Below are 21,490 nucleotides of genomic sequence, written 5' to 3'. Positions count from 1 at the left end.
TTGGTAGACTAGTTGTTTTTACCATACACAATTTTGCTAGCTGAACTTGATATTATTTACATAACAATAATAGTGAACTTAACTTTTGATTGGGTACGACAAATGGGTGGAATCAGACTCAATTTGCCGCTAAACTTATGCATATTGCTTTGACAAAAGGGAGAAAGGAAACAAAAAGCATCCAGACTGCTTTTGAAAGAAAAGCGATTACATATAATATTAACCTATTCACTGATAGTTTTAGAGTATCTTTAGCGTAAATTTTAGTTAAATTAAATTTAAAATAAGTTCATGTTAAAATAATTAGTGTTTGGGAATGATATTGAGAATACTAGTTTAAAATAATTTTGTTAAAATGATATGAAATAAAATCACATTGAAGTACCAAGTTATCCATAAAAATATACTGCCAAGAATGACCATTGGAAATAATAGCAACATAAAATGAATATTTTGAGGTGATCAAGGTAGACTCAAAGGAATGAAATACATAAACACAAAATAAAAAAGAAAAAGGAAAATCATATTGCCCATTAAGTAGGAAAATAGATCCTCTCATGTGAAAAAGAAACATGATATGATCATGTGGGAAGATCATGACCAGGTATTTCAACGGTTATGATTTCGTAACTATCTATTTTAACATTTTTTTTTTCTCTCCTCTTTTATTACTATTAATCCACCTTTGTATGATTACGATTCCCCACATGACATGATTATGTGAATCTTCACATAAGAGGATCCAGATCCGTTAAGTAGAGTCATCTCACTACCAAAATGGGCACAAAGGAAGCAATTATGCTAATAGTAAGTAATGATGGATCGTCTAGTTAACCATGGTGCTAGACTGATAGTGGCAAATAAAACAACCGTGCATAATCGCTCAACATTTAACGGGATTATGCACCCCAAGGACGGTTTAACATGTAAACTTTCATAAAGATAAAAAAAAAAAGGTGAAAAATCTCTACTTTCGTGATCTGTCTATATAATTCTAGATTGAGGACCAATTCATTCGGCACTAAAAATAATTCAGCAGGAAAAAATTTATAAAAAAAAAAAAAAGGAAGACAAACAGATCACATTTAGGCCAGTCTACCTACCTGCGGTATATGCAGCATACCTGTCATTAATTTACAACCCAAATCAATATGCTCAACCGAATTACCCAAAATATTTACTTCATTGACATTTTTTTGGTACACGAGAGTTTAAATTGCAAGGTAAGTGAAGACTACCAACCTCCAACCTCAACGAGGGTTTATGGTAAAATTATATATTATTTACCAAAAGAGGAAAACCTGAAAATCAAACCCAAACTACTATTAACGTGGTCTAAAAATTCGACCAGGTCCTTCATTGACTTTTTACAACAATTGAAGTTCACTTACTAGAGAACCCATTTGAATAGCCGGGTGGAACACATTTCTCTCCTTAAAAGAAAACAACTTTTTACAATGCAGTTTAACATGATTTTGCCTTGGTTATATATCGGATGTATTATCAACTATAACATTAGTATGTTTCTTTACAATTTCTCTCTTTGTATTGGTCAGCTTTTGTGAACTCCTTTTTCCCACAGTGCAAAAAAGGAACATGAAAAACTCTAGCTTGAATAGCCAAAAAAACAGAAACAAGAAAAAGCCAGATTCTCACCCAACTGCCTGACAATAACTGGAATCTAATATTTTATCAGAAAATGTCAAGCATCATCATTAGCTTGTGAATCATTCTGCAATTTGAACAGCTGAAAAATCAGGCCAGCTAAATTACATGCTTTTGTTTTCAAAATAATAACAAAAATAATTTACCTCAACTTCTTGCAAAAGATTCTCAAGTATGACTGTTATCTCGTGGAAGGATGGCCGGTTGATTGGAACTGCTTCCCAACATCTTTGCATCAAATCTAATAGTTTAGTGTGCCCATGCTTTGGAAGTTCTGGGCGTAGACCCTGAAAGGATTTCAAACATCAACTTTGGATCAAACACAAAGTAGGTCCTCCGGGTTGAATGCAGCAACTGTATTGTACAGACTCCCAGAAACATAAATACAGGTGCAGCTCCAACTATTACTGCATATATGCTCCCATAAGCACACATTCATCGAGCTAGCATACTTATTGTTAGAAATACAATATAAAATCATTCATGTATGTGCACCTAATAATTTAGCTTTCATCTAAGAGCTTAACCTTTGGGGATAGTTGGTTCATGACGTGATATCAGAGCCTCTATGACCAAGTGATCGTTGTTGGGGCTCTTGTAATTCATATGTCTTCACCTAACACTTTAGTTTGTCCATGACACTTATTTCTTGAAAAACAATTACTTTACTTAATTTTATTTTTTGTTGAAAGTTGAAACATTAAGCTATTAGGTAAAGGCTTATGTACGATTTATATATCCAATCAGTGGCGGACCCAGAAAAAAAAAATTATGTGTGCACACTTAAGGTGGGGGTTCGGGGGCAGCGCCCGCGAAGATTTTTTTTAAAGAAAATTTTAAATGTATTAATTGTAGCGGGTTAATTGATCAAAAACCAACTTCTATCGATGTCTATTTGATCCAAAGTTGACCACTTTTGCTTCACAAAAAAATGTGAAAAATCCCATGCGATTCTCCTAAACTTGATGAAGATTGAATTTCAAGAATCATTGATGTCCATTAAGGTTTGGAGCTAATAAGGTTTATGTTTAAAAAAAAAGAAAAAGAGACAAAGGAATGGGGTATGGTTTAAACTTTAAGCTTTTAATTATATGGGTTGGTTGGGTTGAGCTTGGGCCTATTTTTACTTTTTTCTTTTCAATCTTCCTAATTTTTTTTTTACTTGACCTAAATCACCCACCCCTTTTAAAAAAAAATTATCAAATTTTTGTGTCGTGCAGACATAGGCAACAACACTGGTCCGCCTCTGTATCCAATATACATCCTCACGCAAAAACCCTTTGAGTTTTAAACATGAATAGATACATAGGCTCATTTTACCTAGTATTGAAATCCAACATTTTATTAGAAGAATAGAGGTGGTAATGGTTGAACTCCTAAGCACTTGAAGCTCTTATATCATGTCAAGAACCAACTTTCCTAAAAGCATAGGCTTTTAGGTGAAAGCGTTGAATGGTTTTATATCTAACAAATATAAAGCTCCAAATGCTTGCACAATAACAACTACTCTAAGTCTAAAGCACCAATGAGTAGGTTGAGGTACATGAATTATTGTTCTGTCATCTGAATACAGAGTCATCTTCACCATTACATCTTTGATGATCATCCCCTTGTTGTCTATAAGCTATAACTTCTGTCATGTCAGATTTATGACCCTTCAAATTAATTCAGCATTTATCTCTTTCTAATAGAATTTATGAGGGAAAATGCTAGATAGCCAGGAAAATTTTGCCAAAATTTAGACAGAATGAGTTGGCATGTTCATTGGCTCTTGGATGGATGAGCCGTCCCTACTACTTTATTCCCACTCTCGAATCTAGTTGAATTCTATTCTGGCTAACATTTAGAAGCACTCGTATGTAAAACATGATAGCAGTTACTCAAAATTATCGAAGTAAAAAAAGCAGATGTATCAAAAGTACTTAAATCAGTCAAATCACACTACTTGCATATCGCAGACAAAGTAATGATTGATAGAGTTCAGAACTTACTCATGATATATCCTCCAACGAGACACAATCTCAAGCACAAATGAAATCTAGCAATTTTATCCCCAAGTTTATGACTCCAAACATAATAAATAGTTATTTCCTAACAAAAAAGAGCAGTGTTTTTTTACACGAAAAATATGAGGGTATAAGTACAACATCCATTATTGATTCACCCTTTGCTTCAGTTGATAGGAAAATCCAGAAAAAGATTTGTATATGCAAACCCCGGTTCAAGAGTTACAAACAAACAAATGAAGCAACAAAATGCTAAGTTGCAAAGAAGAGGTGTAGATGCAGATATGTATGCTGTCATGCAGCTTTACAGCAATAATTTATGGAAACACTATGCTTAAACAATCGAATCCTACTGATACAAGGGCAAACCTGTCTCACACCCAAGGCAGCTTGTAGTGGAGTCATAGCATCATATGGTACCTGAAAAACCACATACATGACAAAAATTTGATTTTATAGCAATCTCTTTCAAATATAAAAAATCATACTGTTCAAGGAATATAATAACACAATAAAATATTATAGTTCCAATTTAGGTCATACCTTTGATGTCACTAACTCCCATAGTACTATGGAAAAGCTGAACACGTCTGCTTTCTGATCATACGGTTGGTGGTTTATAACCTTGTGAAAAAATCCGATAACAATAAGATAGTGAAAGTTTAAACAGAACGAGACAAGTATATCACGTAGCAAGTTTGCGAAGTAGCAATGAGAAAATTATTGAGTTTAGAAAAAAGAAATTCTGAATTAACAGTATTCTATTATTCTCTTTCTGCTCACTTCCTTCAATCTTGGCAGCTTGGCTTAGATTTTGTGTGTTAGAATATCCATATTATATACACATCGTAGAATCAATAAGGAATCAACATCAACATTAACATCAACACCACCTTTATCCCAAATTAGTTAGGGATGATGGTAGATGAACCCAAATGAAAGATACGAAAAGTTTGAAGAAAAAAGAAAAAGAAGAACACATAAATAAATAAATAAGTTAAAAAGGATTGAAAGGAAAAATGAAATAAGAGAAAAGAAGGAAGAAAGAAAGAGAGAAAGATAAAAAGGAAAAGGACTAGAAATAAAAGTAAAAAATAAATAAATAGATAAAACAAAAATTATATATATATAAATAAAAGGGGTATAGCGAGAAAAAAAAAGATAAGATAAATAAGATGGGGAAGGGCAAAAGAGAAAAAAGAAAAGAATGGGAAAAGGAGAGGGGGGATATGAAGAGAAAAAGGACTAAAAATGGACTATCTGGAACAGAGGAATAACAACAAGTCTAACCCTATACCATGCTTATAGTTTTCTCCATTTTGTCCTAAGACACACCGTCCGCCAATCTATATCTCACTCCATTAAGTCTTGTTTTACTATCTTCCTCCAAGTAAGTTTCGGTCTACCTCTACCTCTCTTTGTATCGAGCTCTTGGTAACAAACTTTTGTTTTTACGAGAGCATCAAGAGACCTTCTTATTACAAGCTCAAACCACCTTAATTTATGTTCCCTCATCTTTTCAGCCACCAATACTACTCCTACTTTTCGTCGAATATTCTCATTTTTTATCTTATCCATCCTTGTATAACCACACATCCACCTTAACATCTTCATTTCTCCTACTCCCATTTTATGCTCATGTTGCCTATGTATTGACCAACATTCAACTCCATATAACATTGCAGGTCTTACTGTTGTTCTATAGAATTTTCCTTTAGCTTAAGGAGAATTTTGCAGTCACACAAAAATTCAGATGCACTGCGCCATTTCATCCACCGTACTCTGATTCTATGATTACATCCTCATCAATCTCTCCACCCTTTTGCAATATTGATCCTAGGTATCTAAAAGCATCTTTCTTGGGTACCTCTTGTCCAAGTAGATGCACAGGATCTTCATCTCCATCTCTTACCAGAGAAAACTCACACTTCATATACTTAGTCTTGTAATTAATACTAACACTAATATATATATGAGATTGAATCATTGTAATTAATACTAACACTAATATACTATGTTGCACCGACAATAGCACGGGACACGACACGACATGACATTCCAATACGTTAATTCTAAAAAATATTAGATTTCAACATGTTAGGATACATTTTGATATTAAATAATATTTTTAATTTATGTAGTGTATATTATATTTAATATTCAATAATTTAACAAAAAATGAAACCAAACTTATAATACCCATCAATTTTGCGTAGAAACATAAGATGTAAATATTTACTATTATATTTTCAAATTGAAAATCTCTTATACAATCCAGTGAGATTTATTCAGTATCCATTTATAATTTTTATTATATCAGTTTGGTAAAACATCAATCAATTTTTTCATGATATGTAAAAAAATTTCAAATATTATACATGTCGGAGCGTATTAGAGTGTCAGAAAGTATCGGAGAGTGTCAGAGTGTCGGACACAACACTTCAAGTTTTGAAGTGTTGGTGCAACATAGCTAATATATATAAAGGCTGTGTGAATTGTAACAAACACATTTTCGTCCAATCAGTTCTATTCTCTGAATTCAAGCTGTAATCAGAGAGATGACCTTAACCCCGTTGCGCCCATTGCTTATCAGAAAATACCCTAAACCCATTGCACCCACTACTCAGCGGTCACTCCTTCCTTGCTATGCATCAATGCAGGAAAGCCCTCTTTGCCATGAATCTTTCCGGTGAGTTTTAGCCGCCTATCAACTTTCGGGTGGCCTGAAAGTCTCGGATCTGGTCTCAAAACCACCAGGATCAGAAGCGTCCCATCCAAGTGGTGGTAATAGAGTATGCAATCAGTATCTGATAGATCATTAGTTAGCTTCTGTTTTCATTCTGCTATTTTGTTAGAATTCTGTTGTGTCATTTGATGACCTCACACTTCGTTACTTCAGCTCTTGGTTTATTGCGTAAGTTTCCTATCTATATATAGACAAAGTCTTGTATCAGTTTTTGTAAAGAAATCAGATCTCATTCTCTCTCTCTCTCCCTTCTTTTCTGTTATGGTCCAGACCCCTCGAATCTCAATGCTGTTCAACTCTCCACACGCCATTGAGTCCCACTGGACTTAAGCAACGTAGCCAGTGCATGAATGAGCAAAATTCGCCACCTTTCCAGCAACATCATTCAAATGCAGTAGAAGGTACGATGAAGAACAGAACCAGAAAGATGTCTCACAAGGTATGTGAAAGATAAATGTATATATTATAGAATCAGTTAGGAACGGATTTAGAATTATACATTTCCAAGATTAAATCACTATAATTAGTACTAACACTAATATATATAGACTATGTGTGGACTGTTACAGATACATAATTTCATCCAATCAGTTTCATTATTTGAATTCAAGTGTAAGAAAAGGAGAGAAAGTTCAACACCTATCATGTGCATGGTGTGTTGTGAAAATTCAGAAATGGCAAGTCAGATGGATAAAATATCTTATTAGAATATCTTATGTTATTCCGTGTGATCCTTCTTTCTTTTATAAAATCTCTTATTTTGTCCAATAAATAACAAAACATATTAAACAAAGGCGACAGATGGATAAACAGTTACAAAATATAAAAAATTAAGGAAAAAACTGAAGACCAATAACCTACTTAAATAAATTAGAACATGATACACCAGGAGATATCAATAGACAGAACTCAGATATCTATGCACAAGAAAATTCAATATTCTTCTGCATTTATACCCTTTACAAATACCAAAGCACAAGGTATAACTTGAAAGAAAATGATATTTGAAATATTATTAAATTGTGTAAATAATCTGTACAAAGAGGTCTCTATTTATAGAGAATGAAAACCCTAATACTTGACCTAATGGGCTTGGCCCAATACAAGAAATAATAATAATTAAATAACCACTATTTACAACACTCCCCCTCAAGCTGAGGAATAGATATTTATCATTCCCAGCTTGCTAGTAAGTTCTTGAAATCTGTCTGAAGGAAGTCCCTTTGTTAATAGATCAGCCAATTGACGCCCAGTGGGAATGTATGGAGTGGTAATCAGCCCACTATCAAGTTTCTCTTTGATGAAATGACGGTCAACCTCAATATGTTTAGTCCGATCATGTTGAACTGGATTATGAGCTATACAAATAGCGGATTTATTATCACATAGCAGCTTCATAGGTCCCTCATATTTTATTTTGAGATTATCAAGTATAATTTTCAGCCACAATAACTCACAAATGCCTTGAGCCATAGCTCGAAATTCAGCTTCTGCACTTGATCTGGCGACCATATCTTGTTTCTTACTTCTCCAAGTCACCAAGTTACCGCAAAGAAACAAGCAGTAACCAGTTGTAGAACGACGGTCAGTCACGGATCCAGCATAATCAGCATCAGTGTAAACTTCTAAAGAGAGATTGCCATCACGTCGGAATAACAATCCTTTACCAGGAGTAGCTTTAAGATACTGAAGAATTCTCTCTACTGCCTGCATGTGTTTCTCCTTTGGATCGTGCATAAACTGACTGACAATACTAACAACATAAGCTAGGTCTGGTCTAGTATGAGCCAGATATATCACTTTCCCAACTAGCCGTTGATATTGTCCTTTATCAACTGGAGGACTCTTCTCTTCATAGCCTATCTTGTGATTCTGCTCAATTCCTGCTTCTTTGAGAAGATCAAGAACATATTTTCTCTGGCTGATAAAAATTCCTTTCCTTGAATGAGCTACTTCTATCCCTAGGAAATATCTCAGTTTCCCAAGGTCTTTGACTTCAAACTCAGAGGCAAGCCGTGTTTGCAGAATCTGTTTCTCCACAAAATCATCAACATATACAAAGAGCATAGTAAGCTTCCCATTATGGGAGTGCTTGAAGAAAAGAGTGTGATCTCCTTGACTCTGTCTGTATCCTAAGGTCATCATAACCTTAGTAAACCTTCCAAACCAGGCACGAGGTGACTGCTTCAATCCATACAAGGCCTTTTTTAATCTACAAACTTTATTTTCTCCCTTCAATGAATCAAAACCAGGCGAGATTTCCATGTAGACTTCTTCTTCTAACTCACCATTGAGAAAGGCATTTTTCACATCAAATTGATTTATGTCCCAATCGTAATGGGCAGCAAGGGATAACAAGACTCTCACCGTATTCATCTTTGCAACTGGAGCAAATGTTTCTTCATAATCAATGCCATAGGTTTGAGTGTAACCTTTGGCAATTAATCGAGCCTTGTATCTCTCAAGAGTTCCATCAGAATTATATTTCAGGGCATAAACCCATCTGCACCCTACTGCTTTCTTTCCATTAGGTCTATCAATAGCCTCCCATGTTTTATTTTTCTCCAACGCATTCATCTCCTCTTGCATGGCTTGAGCCCAATTCCCATCTTTCAAGGCTTCATGTACTGATTTTGGGATTGCAATAGAGTCTAGTGCTGAAACAAAGCTTTAGTGCTGCACAGAAAGATTAGCAGAGGAAACAAAATGGGAGATAGGGTATTGAGTACAAGAAGGACAGGAGGAACAAGATTTCTTAGGACAAGATCTTTTTCCTTTTCTAAGAGCAATGGGTAAATCATCAAAATCAGTAGTAATGGGTAAGTCATCAGAAGTATCATGATCAGAAATATGAGATTCAGGACTTACCAGTGGTTCAGACGATTGAGGTTGCTGCTGAGGCAATGTGGGTTGTTTCCTTCTTTGATATACCAACTCAGGTGTCATAATCTTCCGTATCTCTGGTGTACTTGATGTATCAGTCATAGGAGGATCACTCACAGGAGGATCAGACACAGGAGGAACAGGAACAAGAGGATCACTCACAGGAGGATCAAACACAGGAGGAACAGGAACAAGAGGAGGATACACTGACACAGGTAAAGGAGTAGACACTGAAGACTCAAAGAAAAGAGGTGAAGGATTCTCCCCCTGAAGATGAGGACCTTGGAAAAAGGACTCAGATTCTTGAAATGTAACATCCATAGAAACAAAAAATTTCCTACTACCAGGGTGATAGCACTTGTAGCCCTTCTTATCAGGAACATAACCAAGAAAAACACATTTAATAGCCCTAGGGTCCAACTTACTGCGATGATGTTTATGAACATGAACAAAAGCAACACACCCAAGCACTCGTGGAGGAAGACTCATAGTTGGGAAAAAAGAAGTTATAGGACTTACATGGTCAAGTACCCGAGTGGGTAAACGGTTGATCAAGAATGCTACAGTAAGAATAGCATCTCCCCAATAGTATTTGGGTACATGTGTTTGAAACATTAATGTACGAGCCACTTCAAGAAGGTGACGATTTTTTCTTTCAGCAACCCCATTCTGTTGAGGGGTGTCAACATAAGTAAGTTCATGAATCATACCGTTATTTCGTATAAATTGGGAAAAACTGTGATTAACATTTTCAGTACCATTATCTGTTCTTAGTCTCTTGATTTTTTTACCAAATTGGGTCTCAACCATTTTATAAAATTGAAAGAACAGATGTGGTACCTCAGATTTTTCACGCATTAAGTAAACCCAAGTTACACGAGTGCAATCATCAATAAAAGAAACAAACCATCTATTTCCAGAAGCATGAGGGACTTTAGAAGGACCCCAAACATTAGAATGAATAAGATCAAAAGGTTCAACACTCTTAGAACTACTAGAAGGAAAAGACACACGATGATGCTTAGCAAATTCACAAACATCACAATGAAAAGACTCAACAGACTTAGACAAAAACAATGACGGAAATAAAGACTTGAGTAAACTAAATGGAGGATGTCCCAAGCGCTTATGATGAAGCCAAATCAAAGAATCAACAGTTGATTGACCATGAGACATCAAGATGTGATCTGTTACTTTATTTGCGGGAGATTGTGACACCAGATAGTACAGCCCACCTTGCTCTTTAGCACTACCAATCGTCTTCCCCGTGGCGAGATCCTGAAAAACACAATGGGTAGGGAAGAATGTTACAGTACAATTCAAATCTTTTGTAATTTTATGAATAGAAAGAAGATTCGTGGAGAGTTTAGGAACATGAAGAGCATCTTTAAGATGTAAGGACTGCTGTAAGTTTATGTCACCAGAACCCGCAATTGATGTATGTGAGCCATCAGCTATGGCTATTGTATGAGTTCCAATGGTAGGATGATAAGAAGTAAAGGAGTCAGCACAACAAGCCATATGATCAGTAGCACCAGAATCAACAACCCAAGAATGTTTAAAATCATTACATGAAGAAAGGAAAGAATGAGTTTTGGAGCTCATACCAGTCATAGCCTTAGCACTAGTATCAGATGGCTTACTCAGATAATCAAGGATGGTTCGGAGCCGTTCCAACTCATCTGGACGAAATGCAGGTAGGGTCTCATTAGGTGCAAGAGTTATTTCAGAGGAAGTAAAATGCGCTTGACCACGCATCCTTGCCATCTTTTCTAAGACAGTTTGCTTTCCATGGAGGCGAAAGCATGAATCCTTGATATGACCTGTTCTTTTATAATAAGAACACCATCGATCATCTCTCTTAGGTCTAGAAGATGCACCATTGTAAAACTTTGTAAAGGAACTCCTTTGAGAAGAGGCCATACTGCACAAAAAATGGTCAAAGGATAACACCAAGAAGCCAAAAAATCACAAAAAAAATACCAAGCTTCTCCTTCCTCTGCTATTTCGAACAATTCGTTAAACAATATGAGACTATATAATATATCTCTCACTTAGAAGCTTGGGGAACGAATTGCAGCATTACAACAGCTTGTTTCACCCTTCGGCAAGGTGAACGAGATTCAGTTTTCTTAGAATTGGGATTTTGTGAATTTGTGTGATCAATGAATATTCAAAATGGGGTTTTTGATTGAAATTTTGAATATTGAAACTGCATGCGCAGACAGATACAACTTCAGTGCTTCACGAGGCCATGGGGTATATAAGATTTCTACATGACCAAGTTCAGGTCCTGTGCTCCCCTTACCTGCAACATTTGCCTGCCTCAAACCACCAACTTTTGCATCAGCATGGGGACGGAGATAACAAGGGAGAGGAAGTGAAGAGGGACTTGAAGAGCATGGGTCTCTACTTGATCCCAGTGGGATGCACCGTACACGTGGCAAGTAGCAATGGTGCTGATTTCTGGTCACCTGCGAGATTGTGGGTCGGCACCGTTCGTGTTCGATTTGTTGATCAAAGCGTGTTTGGAATCCAAAAAGGTTGACCCTTCAATTGAAATCGTTAGAATGTTACTCTCTCGCGGGATTAGCCCCAAAGTTAGCACCTTGAATTCTTTGATTTCTAGGTTTTGTAAAAGTCGAGGGGTAGATGCTGATTATGCTATTTACCGAGAGTTCTTTCGGTTAGATGAGGAAAAAGAGGTCTTCTCGGTGCAAGAGGTCCCCGGAAAAAAAAAATTCCGGTGGCGGCTAATGGCGAGAGACGAAAAATAAATAAATAAAAGGTTTTGTTCTAAAGACAATAGGCGCGGAAGCAGAGCCCTCAGGATCGAGAGCTCTGATACCAACTTGAAAGAAAAGGGTATTTGAAATATTATTAAATTGTGTAAATAATCTGTACAAAGAGGTTTCTATTTATAGAGAATGAAAAATCTAATATTTGACCTAATACTTGACCTAATGGGCTTGGCCCAATATAACAAATAATAATAATTAAATAACCACTATTTACAAGAGTATATCTTATCTTTGTCAGATGTACAAAATTTAACTCTTAAGGCAAATGATATTAATTCATTGGAGAATCGATGGTGGTGCAGGTTGAACAAGAAAATGAAAATTTAAATCAGTAGGGGCCAATAGGAGTCTCAATAAAACAAGTTATCTCAACTAGTCGACAAATTAAGAAACAGGAAGTCAATATTATTAATTGCCTGGCAACCTTGGGCTTTAAAATGACGTTACTTTGACACCAAAGTTGCTACCAGAATCTCAAAAAGCTTGACGGTTTTATTTTGTTATATTCAAATAACAAACCTCTGGCGCCATCCATCTATATGTTCCAGTTTCTGCTGTCATCACTCCCCCTTGATTTAGGAACCGAGCAACTCCAAAATCTGCTACTTTAACAACCTAATAAGAAACGAAAAAAATTTAAAAGAACTATATTTGACATAGTACATTTATATAAAATAAATAAAGTACATACATGAAAGGAATATTTTATCCAAAACAAAGTAAAACTAATGTCAATCACAATAACAAATTCACCAGCATCAGTTCATACACATTACAAGCAAGTCATTAAATTAATATATGAAAGTGTAATATTTCTGAAAGTTTAATTTACCCCAAATTTCAACTAACTAGTACATATATTGGAATTGTACGATGTGCGGCTTAAAACTGAATGTATTACATATATTGGAACTGCATTGCTCTTAGACATGCAATTTTTTTTTTTTTTTGTGATATTATCTTCGGTTCATCAATTATTCGACTAGTCTGATTGAGAAGGGTAGGACCACATGAGCGGTAAAGATCTTCCAACCAAGTTTTAACACAACTGCATTCCAAGAACTCGAACATGAGACTAATTGTTAAGATGGAACAACCCCTTACAAGTTGATCCATGTGTTTGGTGGTCTTAAACATGCATGCTAAGTGGGTAGATAAATCCCTAATTCCATGTATCACACATTAGAATTTAATATAAAAGATCTTTTAGAACATTAAATGCCAAAAATGAAGAAAAGAAAAGAGAGAAAAACAAAGGATACTACTAACTTTCGCTAATAAATCCAGAGTTCCACAAATACATTGATAATCGAAAATGCAGAGTTTGGACCTACATAAAGAAACTTGTGGCTTACTATATTTGTATATTCATCCAATCCATCTGTGTTATTTGGACATCGCATACAGCTACAATTGGCCCAACCTTATATCGTACAGGATTGAATTAGACTGCACTAACCTCCATGGATCATTTCCTCTTTGTTATGAAATATACAGCACAAATTCAACAATATGCTATCATAAGATATGGTAACTTTGACACAAAAATGATGATTAAGTTCATCTGTTAACAATGGAATAAAGCCTTTTATCAAGTAAATAATAATAATAATAAAGTTATCAGATGTGGGCTAATAATAAGGAGTTTGAGCAGTTTGTTGGAGGTTAAAACTTCTACGTCACCATGCATAAAAGCAGAACAAAATAACTATCATTGAGAATTCAATTGTAATTACAGACTGCAGTTCATTGCTAGACTATGAAAGGAGTTGTTCCCAGTATTTTGAGCTTTCAATTGAGACAGTGTCGGTGCTCTTCTGGTTGAAAAGAGGGGGAAAAAAATTAAGTGGAATGATAGTAAGACATGGCCTTAAATGGAAAAATAGGTCCACGCCAGCGTGTATTATGGAGCATTGGCAAATATTGTGGAATGATTTAGAGGTCTTGATTTAGTAGTGATTAAGAGGTTATATTAAACACACACACTTCCTTCCTTGACCTACCCTAATATATGAAACTCTTTTGTAAAGATGTCATTATCTCCATGTTTCTTTTCTTCTTACCAACCATAGCACACCCAGACATGCCAATTCTCAATTTTTTCACTGTTTTTATTGTCACGGTTCACCACTCTCAGAATATCTCATGATATTTTGATTGTATCTAAGAATAGTTTAAAGTATTTTATATGATCTCTTAGAAATAGAACCCTATTTCTTTATATTTCAGGATTGATTTCATTATTTAATTATGATTTGGATTCTAATAGTATAAATAGAGATTATTACCACATCATAAGATATCAAATCAGTACCAAATTCATATTGTTCACTCTTTATTTTCTCTTTTCTCCCTTCCCTCCTAAATCCCTATAATATCACTAGTAACTTTTAGTACAAAGGGAAAATATTTAAATATTATTGAAATGAGTTATATATTAGCATTCTGGTCATTTTATTACAGCATTTTGGTTCCTGATTCTCTTTAATAAGTTCTGCATCACATGAGCAACTTCTATTAGTGGTACAGCAGAAAAAATGAATAGAGACTAGAATTCCAAATATTATAAAAAAAGAAATTTAAATTGATCAAATTAAAAAGTCAATAGACGCAACAGAAATTGACATAAAGTTTATGCACTTCTAATACCTTTATAACACTATAGGTAAGCAAATATAGGAAGGACCCAGTTTACATGACACAAAAGTACAAGTCTGTAGCGTACATTCTAAATCGGAGCATGATTTTTCTGTAAAAGGTTAAAAAAGGTTCATCAACATCATAGGATGACAATCTGGATAAAAATATCAAATATAAGTTTAGTTAATCTCCTGGGAGTGTTTCCTAACTATCAGAAGACATATTATAAACCTAAATAATGAAAACTCAAAATGAAACTATAAACCTTGTTCAACCAAAAAGTCAAGAAATAGGGTAGCATGATAAATATAACAGAAAAAGAAAACTTCTCGGAATAGTTCTGCTTCAATAAAACTTTTTGTTTCTTTTCCCAGAAAAGAAATGACAAATTAGATTCTTACAAGATCCAATAGTAATTTTACCTTTTCTATCTCTCTCTATTGTAAGATGTAAGACAAAAGGTTTTCTTATTTGATACTTTTTGATTTACACTGAAAATGTATATTTATACAAGAGTAAATGAGAAAAAAACGGAAACTAATTCAAATCCCTATTAAAGGGAAAAATAAATCTCTAATTAATAGGCTATAAATCAGGGATATGATTGCATCCCAAATAAAAACGGAAAGATTCTAATCCTGATTTTCTACACTCTCCTTTCCCAAGAGAAAACTCACAAATTGATGTTAACACAAATCCCATAGATTTCATATTAAGACTAAGACCCTCAAAAGATCCTGACGAAGGAAGAGAAATGTGAGTTATGCTGATTTCCCCAACAAATTAGGAATGTAGTTAAGCACCTGTACAACTGATTTCCCCATTAATTCCAAAGGATTGTACTCATACGCAATTATTGGTACCTTGAAAAACCAAGAATAGAAAACTATTCTTTAATATACACATTTTCAATAAATATTAGTTGCACATGCTTTGGCTGAGTTGTAATGTCATGTACACTCTTGTAGCTTGAAATAGAATTATTATAGTTATTTATGGTAAACAAATGAATCATAAAAACATGTAGGTAATATCACACAACCAAAGAAATAAATAATGAAATCCATCTATATATTGGTATATAACTACACAAGCCCAAAGATGATTGCATAAATCTTGGTCATTGATGTTGTTTACAAGATAACACCCACTGTATTAGGGATAACTTTGTCATGAATAGAAACCAAATTGATAATTTTCATAAATTCTTACATTGTGTGTATCCATCAGCAGATTTGCCGTCTTCAGATCCCTGTGAATTATGTTGTTTCTATGCAAATACTCCATACCCTTGCTAACATCAATCACAATATTTAGTAATCGAGACAGCTCCAAGACATTATGACTTTTGTGCAGGTAATCATACAGACTTCCTCCAGGCATATACTCTGCAAGCAAGAATAGAAATCATAATATATTTTGCTAGATTAAATTGAAAAGAGAAGACAAAATTTAACAAAAAACAGAAGAGACAGGAGACACAGTTTATAAAGTAATCAGGGGTCTATTTATAAGAATTTAATTACTAACAGTCAAACCAAAACTTATATAGCTGTATGCCTTCAAATAATTTGTTGGACAAATGAATAAAGACATGCAAAGGTGTATGAGATGATAAAACATAAGTTGAAAGAGTGTAACTGTACGAGAAGATACGAGTGAAGCCAATGACTCAAAAAAATGTAGCAGCCCTAGTTTTGACTGGATGAAAACCGGGGTTATGTTCTAATGGTTGAATAACATTATGCACCCAGGAGTTTGATTCGACTATACGGGGAAGAGTCAGTTATGAAAGAAGATTCTAGGTTGTGCAGCTGGTAAGGGAGTGGGGAATTGGAGGGAAATTCTGTTAGTTAATGAAAATATAAAAAAGGGAAAGAGTATCATTTTGGGAGGCATCTTGGTTAGTTGGGACCATTGGGCTTTTGGGAGAGAACCAGAACCTCTTTAATGTTCTGGAAAGTAATTGGCAATTGTTCTTGCTCATTTGCTTACTTGCAATTTCAATTCCTCTTTTTGAAATTTCCTTTTAAACACAAGATTGTAATCTTCTTTGGCCCAGTGTTCAGATTCCAATATATCAATACAAGTTTTCTTGTCAATTTTGCTTTCCCTGGTCTGATACCTATCAGAGTCTAATCTCGGAATGACAGAGAGAGTAGAGCCAAAATTGTAATCTCGCATTGTTCTCTAGGTTTTCCCTTAAGGAGAGCATATGCTAGGTGGTTGTAAAAATGACAGAGTAGAGGATCTGTTTTCAACACCTTGTTGGAGGGGCGTCTTCAAGGTTAGGTGTTGTATATGACAATTTTGTTTAAGCTTTTGGTAAAAGATACCGATTATGTTGTGATTACATAAATATAGCACAGGATAACCCTGCAAGGCTAAATTGCTTACCTATAAAAGGTAATTAAATTGAGGCTAAGGTTGTGCATGAACAACTTGGTTCAATCATAAAAAGATCAGATAGAGAACTCATAGCTGCATTCTATGTTGATTTTTTGGACTCATTGAAAAACAGAAAGGGGATGGCTTTGAGGAGTTTGCCAAATAAGATCAAGATAAGGATCTAAATAAGACACATCAAGCTTTTCTGGTTCTTGGACTCTGTCAAAAACAAGTAAAAACTGCAAGCTGCAATTTTTGCTCTTACGGTATTTTTCAGAGATTGGGAGAAAGTTGCAAAGGGGACTATTGAACAAAATTATGTTGCTGCCCTTTGTGAACTTAAGCTGCAATTTAGAAGTTGTCATATTAAATTAGCCTATTATGGTCAGCAGGAACCGTTGCGAAATCTTCTATTTGCATTTCAAGCGTTATTTGAATGTGTTGGTAACCTTGAGATTGCAGCTTCAGAATGGTGGATTCGATTTGGCTCTAAGAGCACTATTATTGGAAGTCATCATTATGCTTCAAACATAAGTTGGTCCTTAAATTTCATGCAATGGGATGTCAGGGGAAAATTGTCGCTGTTTCCCTCACCTTGGGGACAAGGTGAAACTCTAGGGGGGTGGTATTGATACGACTATAGGTGGAATAGTCAATTATGGAAGAAGATTCTAGGCTGGCCAGCTGGCAAAAGAGTGGGGAATTGCAGGGAAATTCTGTTAGCTAATGAAAATATCAAAAGGGAAAGAGTATCATTTTGGGAGGCATCTTGTTTAGTTGGGATCTTTGGGCTTTTGGGAGAGAATCAGAACCACTCTAATGTTCTGGAAAGTAATCTATCATTGGCAATTGTTCTTGCTCATTTGCTTACTTGTAATTTCAATTCCTCTTTAGTAATTTTCTTTTAAACACAAGATTATAATCTTCATTGGACCTCTTTTCAGGTTCCAATATATCAATACAAGTTTTCTTTTCAATTTTTCTTTCCCTGTTCTGATACTTATAAGAGTCTAATCTCGGAATGAGCCAAAATATCAAGGCCAATGCAATTAATAGGAATTTGGACCCTTAGCATAATAAACATACCTGAATGGACACATGTATATCTGAACAAAAAACCCTAAGCTCCATACAACCTCAGATTAGGGAACAGATTTTCTGAAGGGTATCCCCACTTTTCTGGTAACATTAAAAAGCTACACGGATTAACAAGTCTACTCTCACTTTTCTTAATTTGTATTAGCATGATTTAGGAACCTTCTAGTCTCCTGTTACACATACCAATCAGGAAGGGAGGAGCCTACTTTCGGGAAAGTATATTCCCCAAGGAATATACACAAGTAGTAGTACTACGGTTATTCTTAGATGACAGGTTAGTTACTAGGTAGTTATTTTGTCGGGAGTCTAGTGGGAAACAGGGGTAAGTGTATACAAGTAGTCTATCCCCATTAGGAAGGCATCTGGGTGTATTGTAGATTGACTGAGAAGTGTGAAGGAGAGTCTTACTCTTGTAATCTGTTGATTCTGTTCTTGTACTCCTTGTTAATCAACAAAAAATTGTTCTTTCTTTCATTTCATACTTTCTCTTGTTCATATTGAATCTTGCCCAACTGTAACAACATTAATAATAATAATTAAAAAAAAAAAAGAGATCCATACCTGTTACTATAAACAAATGTGGAGACTTTGTACATGCACCAATGAAACGAACAACATTGTTATGATTTACCTGCCTGCATTAGTAATACAAAAGTCAATTTATTAAAAGATCTTCAGGGAAGAGAATGAAAGCAGGACAGAACCAAAACGACAAAAGGTCAGAATGCAAAATAACTTTGAATTCAAATCCTGAGAGCATGAAAGTACTTGCAAAACTATAAATAATGTAAATGAAAACAATGACAAGGTAAAATTAATTACTAGAGATTCCATTTTGTCACCACAAGTAAAATCAATATTGTTGTAAATATGAAAGGTATGTATTTTTGTTTCCTTTATTAGTCAAATTATGTAATTATTTGTTTCTTTTAGTAGTCAGATTATCTTTCTTTATTTTTTTAAAATTTGAGTTTATTCCTTGAGCCCATTAGTCTCTTTATATACATCGTATTCCTTTGTACATGTTTTTTTGAGAATCAATAATATTTTTCAATTTTTCTCCTTTCGAGTTGACATCAGAGCTCTCCATCTGGATTTTCATCTTTACATATTTAGTGCGTCCAAGTTACCACCTTTAGTGCGGATCCTCTTCCGCAGCTGTTGTGCCTCAACTTCCAGTCACTTTTACAATCAATAGCAACCACTAGGAAATTTCTCCTGCGACTTTTTTTGGTCAAGAAGGCAACTTTTTTGCTCAAAATCTCCAAATCTACAATTCTAAAACACCCTTGCGTCCCAGAATAGCTCCACGTGCCTTCACACACACCGGAAAGTTTCAACCGCTGCTTTTGACGACGATAAAGCATCATCTCGATTGTTGCTCACTATCGTCGTGCTTGCCTCGGCCTTCTCTTTCCAGATCTGTCATCATCTTTTCAATCTGACACCGTTTGGGTCGTTGGTCTTTATTTTCCCATAAAGCTCAGATTTTTCTTTTGTTCATTCAGGCTTCCATTGCTCAAATTTGACATTTTTATCGCTATTTGGGATCTCCAGTAACTCAACCAAGCTAGCACATTAGTTTGTGAATCGTTATGGATACTTTTAGTAAGATATTTTACTCTTGCACTCTTGCTATAACTGGTAAGGACATATGTATTCAATCTCTTTTGGCTTCTGGCATTGATTTTGAGAGGTTATGAATTGTTGACTCTGTTGTGACTAATCATATGACTTGTTAACCTAATACATTTCTCTCTTATCAACCCATTACTAGTATTTGTACTATTACTACAGCTGCTGTATACCATATATCAGTTGCAGGTTTTAGTACGATTCAAGTTCGGCCCTCCTTATATCTAAAAAATGTTCTCCATGTTCCTAAACTCTCTCACAATCTTCTCTCCATTTACAAACTTACCACTGGTTTAAATGTACCGTAATATTCTTTCCTACACATTGTCTTTCAGGGACTCATCGCGGGGAGGACGATTGGAGTCGTTATGGAACCGGGTGGGTTAACTTATCTCCTTCAAGAACATATAGCAAATAGTGCCCGGGAACAGTTGCCAGTGGCTCATAACCAATCCACTTCAGAGCCTATAATTTGGCTTCAAAACAATCGTATGGGGCATCCACTTTTTAGTCTTCTCAAAACTGTTTCTGACCCTATTCAAGTACATGTCTGTTGAATCACTTCATTCTGATGTCAGAGTTTGCAAAACACCATTGTACATCATTTCCTTCTAGCTCAATAAAAAGTGTCGAACCATTTGATCTTGTTCACCCTGATGTTTGAGGACAATCTAAAGTACACAATATCTCTCAGGTGCTAAGTGATTTGTTTCATTCATTGATAATTGTACCCGAGTAATTGGGATTTTCCTAATGAGGGACAAGTCGGACATGCCACAGTTATTCATCCAATTCCATCACTTGGTTGAGACCCAGTTTGTAAAAAACATTAAAAGACTAAGGATTGATATTGGTACTGAATACATCAATCAACAACTCTTACAATTTATTAAGGACAACGACATGATTCATGAGCTCATATGTCTCGATACCCCTCAACAAAATGGGGTTGCCGAGAAGAAAAACCGTCACCTACTTAAAGTGGCTAATGCATTACTTTTCCAGACATATGTTCTGAGCTCTTATTGGGGAGAGGCTGTGATGACTGCAACATATTTGATCAAGTGATTACCCTATCAGATTCTTGGAAATGTAAGCCCTGTTCACCTTATGACCTTTTTTTTCCATATGTCCCTATTATGCAGAGCCTTCAGTCTTGCATCTTTTGGTGTGTTGCACTCGTCCATGTTCATAAATAGCACCGCGGTAAATTGGATCCCCGAGCTTTTAAGTACATCTTCTTGGGATATATCCCCAACAAAAAGGGGTATAAATGCTATCATCCTTCGAGTCACAAGTTTTTTATCTCCATGGATGTCACTAATAATGAATCTGGGCCATTCTTCACTCGTCCTCAGCTTCAGGGGGAGACAAATTCAGAAACTTCGTCCATTTTCTTCAAGTCTAAGTCCCATTAATCTTTGCCTAAACCTCCTAAGTCAGATTTTATTGAATCTACCCCAATTATTGCACTACGTGATAATGAGCGGGAAGATTTAGTTGACGAGGTTGATAATGAGCAGGAAGACTTAGTTGATGAGGCTAGTAGTTCATCTGATATTTCATCCTACATGCCCCCCTTAACAATGTTCAGAAGGCTAATCTACAAAAGGCTGGGACACCTGAAT

At 35.3% G+C, this 21,490-nt stretch overlaps 1 protein-coding gene across 4 annotated transcripts in view; it reads right to left on the bottom strand.

Annotated features, from left to right (window-relative positions):
* Window positions 1-1,205: 1,205 nt before the first annotated feature.
* Window positions 1,206-21,490, bottom strand: part of LOC133300083 (serine/threonine-protein kinase STY17-like) — a 51,930-nt gene continuing 31,645 nt past the window's right edge. For 2 of the 4 annotated variants that reach the window (XM_061499573.1, XM_061499575.1), the window contains 7 exons: window positions 18,789-18,862; window positions 15,954-16,129; window positions 12,621-12,716; window positions 4,215-4,295; window positions 4,041-4,091; window positions 1,812-1,952; window positions 1,206-1,747 (listed from right to left, as the gene is read on the bottom strand). In XM_061499573.1, coding sequence (XP_061355557.1) covers window positions 1,703-1,747; window positions 1,812-1,952; window positions 4,041-4,091; window positions 4,215-4,295; window positions 12,621-12,716; window positions 15,954-16,129; window positions 18,789-18,862 — 664 coding nt within the window. In that variant the 3' untranslated portion in view covers window positions 1,206-1,702. Of the gene's footprint in view, window positions 1,748-1,811; window positions 1,953-3,656; window positions 3,757-4,040; window positions 4,092-4,214; window positions 4,296-12,620; window positions 12,717-15,953; window positions 16,130-18,788; window positions 18,863-21,490 lie in introns of all 4 variants that reach the window. The other 2 variants (XR_009750019.1, XM_061499574.1) reach the window with 2 other exon arrangements.

This window comes from Gastrolobium bilobum, unplaced genomic scaffold, assembly GCF_033153095.1.
Source record: "Gastrolobium bilobum isolate Gb01-03AN ecotype WA unplaced genomic scaffold, APGP_CSIRO_Gbil_v1 utg4158, whole genome shotgun sequence".
NCBI classification, from domain to species: domain Eukaryota; kingdom Viridiplantae; phylum Streptophyta; class Magnoliopsida; order Fabales; family Fabaceae; genus Gastrolobium; species Gastrolobium bilobum.
Note: the sequence above shows the minus strand (reverse complement) of the source record. Positions and strands in the feature narration are given on the sequence as shown.